This window comes from Engraulis encrasicolus, chromosome 13, assembly GCF_034702125.1.
Source record: "Engraulis encrasicolus isolate BLACKSEA-1 chromosome 13, IST_EnEncr_1.0, whole genome shotgun sequence".
NCBI lineage: Eukaryota > Metazoa > Chordata > Actinopteri > Clupeiformes > Engraulidae > Engraulis > Engraulis encrasicolus.
The window spans coordinates 42,425,383-42,433,007 of record NC_085869.1 but is presented as its reverse complement, the minus strand read 5'-3'; the positions used below and the strand labels follow the sequence as shown (position 1 = coordinate 42,433,007).

The window sequence follows — 7,625 nt, the reverse complement described above, 5'->3', positions numbered from 1 at the left end:
TTGGCTTGCTGCTTACATGCGTACAACAACGCCCTGTGAAAATCCACAGATGATGCTCAGTGGAAACTTACTGTAGGTTTCGCTGTAGAGTAGGGTTTTGTTTTGTTGTCCATGCAAGGGATTAAGTGCAGTTTTGTGTTGATTTGTGGCACAAATTCTGTGCTGACTCAATACAGTTGTGTGGTGTGCAGTACACACACGTATAATAGTACTTATACTTTATTGATCTCAGAAATTAAGGAGTTGCATCTGAAGAATTATTTTCCAAAATGCTATAAAACATTTAAATAAAATGTTCATCAATTCGTCTGATTTTAAGACAGCATTTTGGACTTAAGACAGGAAATTTGGAACTTGGTTAATATTTGTTATGGGCTTTTGCAAATGTATTGATGACAGGACTGTAGAGATTATGAGAGGAAATTAATGTGACAGAGAGATGGGGGCAGGGTTGGGGCATGATCCAGGTCGGACTCGAACCTGGGTCCCCAAGGCCGTGCAAGCCCAAATGTGGGCGGCTTAGCACGCTGTGTCAATGTCCCTGAAAGTGGGTTAATGTTATCAGATTTTTCCATAACAAATTCAAACATTAAAACACTGATTTCAAGTATATTAACAGAAAAAGACCTTAAAAACACCAGTCATTTTTGAAAATGGATATAGGTATCTCATTTTTACAATGGGCTTTTCATACATGCTTCCACTCTTGTACTCTAAGTACTGTCTATGTCTATACTGTCTATGTCCTTACCTAGATTAGTCTATGTCTGTATGGGAAAGCAAGAAATGTAATTTCAAATTCTTTGTATGACCAGTGCATGTAAAGAAATTGACAATAAACCTACTTGACTTGACTTGACTTGACTTGACTTGACTTGTCTGCCCCAAGACATTGTGTGGTGTAGAGTGTTTTTTTTTCCTCCACACAGTGTAGAGAAGTATTGCATTGTGCAGACTCAAGGGTACTGCACAATGCAAGGGTACCTTTGCCCCACATACGGTACATTTGGAAAGCTTCCAGAAAAATAAGCATTTTATAAACCCAGCAGAATTTGTATGGGTTTTTATGGGACCCTGTAGTATTTGTTATAGATTTATTGTAGAAGCACATGAATTTGCTTGCGTGTACAGTATGTGTGCTGTATATGTAGATTTGCTTCTGGCACCAATGCATCAACCTGCCTGTGTGTGTGTGTGTGTGTGTGTGTGTGTGTGTGTGTGTGTGTGTGTGTGTGTGTGTGTGTGCGTGTGTGCGTGTGTGCGTGCGTGCGTGCGTGCGTGCGTGCGTGCGTGCGTGCGTGCGTGTGTGTGAGTAGGTGTATCACATTTATGTAACAAAGCGCCCTCTGTGTATATTTGGAATGTGCTGATGTGGTATCTATGGTAACCTTGGGGGTAAAATTGGCCCAAAAGTGCTACACTGGTGCACTTGCAGACTTATGACGGATTTAGTGGAGTTGCCTTTTTTAGTGTCGTACTGTCAGCATGAAAGTTGTGACAATGCAGTTTGAGTGGATGTAGTCGAGGTGTCAGTGATTGTGAACGTCTCCAAACTGTGTGATTTGACACATATTGAACAGTTCAACTGTTCAAGATTCCCTTTGGATAAACACATTAGCGTAGTGCAATGCATTGTGATACAAGCTTACATTGTAAGGTGGCACTGAACCCAATGCTGAGCACTGAACCCCATGCTGTTCCCTGGTTCCCTCATGACATCAGTCATGTAAATTATTGCAATTTAGTGGTGATTAACTCTTCCAGGTCCTCTTTGTTCAGAATGCCTGTCGCAACAACATTTTCAAAAACACTCACTTTGAGGTTACTCCTCTAATGCAGCTAGAAGGTCTTGAGTTATGGATACACTTGTTAAAGATGTGTAGTGTGCATTCCTGACTCATAAAGCAAAGTTGTAATGGCTAACCCTGATTTTATATTCACTTACACAATATGCATGTAGCATGTCTACTGTTCTCCCTGCCAAGTACAGTATGTTGACACTACAGAATATAGTAGGCTTACATAACATAACTCTGCAGTTCCCAAACTGGGGGTCGGGACCACTAGGGAGGTCGCGGACGTACTGCAGGGGGGCGCGGACAGAAGGGACTGTTTGCATAAAACCTTGAATATATGCTTTTACCATCTTTTCATACATTGTTAGTAACAACATTCACTTCAGTGGGTAATAATGCATTTATCTTTCCTGGGATTTACACTAAAGTTTAGCAAAAAATATGTTTTTGCATTTGGAAAATGGGAGGTGTGCCGTCAGCGAGTCCAAAAGGGGGAGTCCAAAAGGGGGTACCAGCCCAAAAAAAGTTTGGAAACCACTGACATAACTAGTGATAATTAATATGCATTACTATAGAAATGTGTGCTTTGTGTGTTTACAGCATTGTTGTGGCAAATAAATAGCATACCTGTTTGTCTTTGTTGTACCGGTAAATATTTTACACAACAGTCGCCAATTTAAAAACACATTGAAATATTACATACACAATGCATAATCAGTGTACATTATGTGTGTGAGTGGGCTTTGACAGGAAGCATGTGTGATGACAAAATCACCCAGCATTCTCTCTTGTCTCTCCACCAATCAGAGTGCGCTCTGGAGGATGAGTCGTATGAGGACGGTGCTGAAACGCAGGTGGACTGCAACCGATGTGTCTGTGCATGCGGTAACTGGGTCTGCACCGCCATGACCTGCGATGGTGAGACTAACACACAGACAGATGGATGGACAGACAGACATGTGGATGGACAGACACATAGACAGAAATAGACAGAGAGAGACACACACAGACAAAATATGCAGTTTTTTTTAAAAAACACAAAGATGCATGGTAATAAGAGAAGCACATAGCCAAATGGACACACAGATGGACAGACAGACAGAGAGATGGACACGGGCACGGACAGATGGAAAGACATATTAGTAGATATACATGTATGTACAAATACGTGGACAGATATACAGATATACGACAGAAAGACACAGATAAGACTGACTGGTAGATAAAAGAACAGACCAACACAAAGACATACAGTGCACACAGACAGAGAAAGACATATTCAGAGAGACAAAGAAAAAGACTAGGGATGTACAAGAATGCAAATTACAAATATAGAAATGCTGCAGGCTTAATCTTATACTCTAATAGATTGATATAAAAATCACAGATTTTTTTTACATATGGTTACTGCATGAAGGAGGATTACAATAAGTATAATCTTGTTTTTCTTCACAGAGAAGACCCCGGTTTTGGACGAGGTGGATGCTGGTCAGGAGATGACAGAAGAGGAGTGGTCTCGCCGTGTGGCCGAACTCAACAAACACCAGGTGGGGCACTCAAAAATCCCTTTCATTGGAGAGTCTCTATTAGAATATTGGTCTTACCAAAATGGTTATGACCAAGTCTTAATATGTTACTAAGGGCAGAGTCTTTGTCCTAACATATCTAATCTATTGACACTGCTGTAGTTGTTATGATGGAGATCATTTTTTTCAGTAAACATTGAGTTGAATTGAGTCTCAATTGTTGAGATCTTATCTGTACCAAACATCTACAACATTTATCATCATTTTAATTGAGACACCCAGATAAAAGACAACAGAGTACGTTGACAGAATCATACGTGCAAATCAGGAAAACAGGTAGTAGGACGAACAATTTTGCTCGCACAACTACATGCAGTTATGTAAGCTGAATTTGACCAAGCTGCCATCCAGCCAATGGGTGTTGTTGCTCATTCACCTGCATTATTATGAACTTTCACCTGCATTATTATGAACTGACAGAGTGTACATTGGGCGGAAGATAGTAGAAACATCAATGGAATTGCAGCGGCAGTGGTTTAAGGTCTCTGTCTCTTGTGGGGTGACTGAGTTTGTGAGTGACATGGTGCTTCTCATTGAAATAGGACAATTCACAATAGAGAATGGGCTCATGTTGTGTGTTTTTTTTTACCTGAATCAGTGATGGAGTAGAAAGCACAACCAGAAGTTGTAGCAGGGGAAGTGGATTTTCTGCAAGTTTCCAAATTTGTTTTGTTTATGTTGAAAAACAATTTGGGTTTATTTACTGCGATCAATTATTTTTAAAGTCTCAGACTTAAACTTCCTTCCCTCTACTTATTTCAACATTTAACTGAAAGGTGCAACATGCAATCCTAGGAGAGAATAATGATGAATTCCGGTGGACAGCTAAACCAGTCAAAACTAACATACGTGTGTGTGTGTGTGTGTGTGTGCGTGCGTGCGTGTGTGTTTCTGTGTTTGTTTCCTAGGAGACAGCAGAGAAGATGAAGACGAGCACTAAGGAGGCCTAAACGATTGGCATGGGGTGATGATCATGATGATGATGATGATGTCAGCGGAGGACAGGAGAGACGTGGGTGGGACCAGCAAGACATGGGAGAGATAAAACTGAAATCGCACCTCAACTGAAGCGCAATCAGGATGACAACTGGGCCCACGCCCTGTAACAAAGAAATATCACCCCATTCATGATTGTTTTTTTAATGACAATGTTAATTATTATTATTTTTTAATTTGTGTACTATTCCTCTTTATTATATACATGTATATCTATTCATTTTTATTTTCTCCTCTGGGTGTGTATAGCAGCACATGTATTGAAAGTGCATCTTTTTACCAATGTTTATGTTTGTACGTCCATTTGACACTTCTGTTTCGTTTAGTGCTGTATTATTCGTTTGATTGTATCACTGCAAGCCTTGGCCTAAGGCCCCAGCACTTTGAGTAAGGGGTGGCAGTTTTCTAAACACTCGTTTTATTTTCACTTTTGTGTGTCGTTTGTCCGCAGAAGTTCATGTTAGGGCTTTCAGAGAGTGCAAGAGATAGCAGCGTGAATTGTGACACACTGAAGCGCGAAGTTGAATGATAGGTGCATAGAAGGAACCAAAAAAGAGAGAAATAACAGTGTCTTGCACAGCCTGACATGAATATAGGGAAGAACATCATCACATAATTGTTATTATTGACATCTTCATTCTCTGTGTTAGCAAAGTTCTGAATGGAGACATAAAGGCCATTGAATTCACATTTGTGGAGTCAATACTTTACAGGCCAACTGTAGCCTAGCAACATATCAACAATGTAACTCGCCAGATGTTCCACCACGCTGTGCTTCTCACACTCCTGTTAGCCTCATGGCAATGGCCGCCGTTGTCATGTGACCTATCATTAAGGTGCTATGTTGAGGTTAAGCAGGTTAGGCTCTTCTTTGTTGCACGCTTTGTTCGTATATACAGACTTCTGATACTGTGTGAGTATTCACTTGGCTTTTTATCAGGGCACTAGTATGAACGACCCAGTCGGTACAGAACCCTCTCCTCTGCCAGGGATGCTTTGTGTCCATCTGGAGAAAAAAAACACTACTAGCGAAGCCAGTCAGTCAGTCAGGAAGGCTCATATACCAATGCTTATTATTTGCTTGTTGTCGTTGTTTTGCTGTAGGCCATTCTGTGCCATCTTTTGGACTACTTGAGAAATGCACTCCACCCTCCAGTCCCCCAACCCCCTCCCCCTTCTTACACACACACACACACACACACACACACACACACACACACACACACACACACACACACACACACACACACACACACACACACACACACACACACACACACACACACACACACACACACACACACCCTTCAACATAACCCCTCACTCCCAACCTGCATAATGTAAAGCTGGTATCAGGATGGTCTCCTGTGGATACGCCAGCACCACTTGAGTAGGGAGTGTGTATTAGCCCAATGGTGGACTTAGCAGTATTAATGCAAAAAATCTGGTTTGTTTTTTTATGTGTTACATGTACTGTACTGTATCTTAAACGTTCAATATAAGACATCTGCGTTTTATTCTCTCTTACTTTTTTACTGTTAAGTTTACTTCTATTTGTGAATTTCTTTTGTCTTTTTTTTCTTTTCACAATCAACTCTAATGCAGTCACCGTGCGCCATGTTTGTTAGCTTCTTCTGTTTGAAAGATCAGGCCGTTGTCATGGGTAACATGCATAGCTCATGAAACATCCACAGTTTGTGTTTTTCTATACCATAGTTCCAACCAGGGGTGCATTTCGTGAAAGCATAGTTGCTAGCCAGTTAGCAACTTGGGTAGTTGCCAATGGGCATTGCAAACAACAATGTAGCTAACATAATTAGGAACTATGGTTTGGAGAAATGCACACCTGGATTAGCCAGGCCGTGCCCTCCTAGTCCTCCTCCTGGATAGCCTCGTTGTTGATTCGCAAAGGACAGTTGCATTTTAGCTAACGAAGTAGCTAACTTTTAAATATAGCCCAGCAACTGTGCAAGACAAAGGACAGTACTACTCTAACACCATAGTACAATAGGTTCGAAATCAACGGAATCACAAGGAACACTTCCCTATGGGCTAAGGAAGACACATGAGTGCCAAAAGACCAAGAACTGCATTTAAAGAAGGAAAAAAAAACAAAACAAAAAAACGCTTAGGCCCAAAGCCCATCTGGGAACACAATGAAAAGTAAACGTGCAATGAGAAAAAGCACGACACCTTGAGATTTTCAACTCAAATTTGTCTGTTCTTTTTTTTTTTTTTAACTCGTACCCCAAAATCTTTTAAAAAATTGTTTGGAAGTTGAGTGCGCCTGTATCTCATCTAACACGAAGAAGTGGTACAGACATGAGCATATGGTGCTGGCATATAGAGGGACCTGAAGCCAAAGCATGGTGTTGAATATGGATGGTATATGGTCAAAGACTGATGTTTGAGAAACTCCGGGTAAAGCATTACTTCGGACCCAGCAACTACCCTATACCTTTTGATTTTTCACAGAACAGCCTGAGAAGGACTTATTAGAATGGCTTTCGACTCTTTAGGTTAGACACAATCTTTTCGTAGTTAGTTAGTGGGAGTGTGTGTTTCGGTGAGCGTGTGTGTGAGTGTGTGTGTGATTGTGTGCGTGCGTGCGTGTGTGTGTGTACTGTGTCTGTATGTCAATAAACTTTTTTGTAAGATATTTTCCAGTAAATTCCACTACGAATACGGATGTTTTGTGGTAATGAGTGCCTTAAAACCACACATGTGGGTGCGGCGAGGAGTAATCACTCTTCTCTGGAAATGATACCCACATTGCGAGCAGCAAAAAAAACCTACATAAATAAAAACATATTGAGTCACTGTAAAAGTAGGTCAGACATTTGTGTTAGTTTTTCCTTTTCTTTTAGCCACCGGCCCATGTTTATATGTTCTATGTATCTGTGTGTGTGTGTGTGTGTGTGTGTGTGTGTGTGTGTGTGTGTGTGTGTGTATGGGCGTTTGTCCGAGCAGAGCGAACTTAAACCAGTCTAACATAAATTGCTGTCTTGTTTAACTTTTTATGAAAACCTTTGTCTTTTCAGTATCCTGGATATGTATGACAACAAATAAAAAATATATACCAGAGTTTTCATTGTCACTCGTCAAAAACGCTCTCTCTCTCTCTCTCTCTCTCTCTCTCTCTCTCTCTCTCTCTCTCTCTCTCTCTCTCTCTCTATGTGTGTGTGTGTGTGTTATACAAAGCATGGGTATGCCTGTAGGCTAATAAACGGATAAAGGGAGAATTATT

At 40.9% G+C, this 7,625-nt stretch overlaps 1 protein-coding gene across 1 annotated transcript in view; it reads left to right on the top strand.

Annotated features, from left to right (window-relative positions):
- The window catches only part of fstl1b (follistatin-like 1b), a 134,213-nt gene extending 127,604 nt beyond the window's left edge, over positions 1–6,609 (top strand). Inside the window, exons 9-11 of the mRNA XM_063213950.1 lie at positions 2,604–2,714; positions 3,252–3,343; positions 4,291–6,609. Of these exons, the coding sequence (XP_063070020.1) occupies positions 2,604–2,714; positions 3,252–3,343; positions 4,291–4,332 (245 nt within the window). The 3' untranslated portion in view covers positions 4,333–6,609. The remainder of the gene's footprint in view (positions 1–2,603; positions 2,715–3,251; positions 3,344–4,290) is intronic.
- Positions 6,610–7,625: the final 1,016 nt, after the last annotated feature.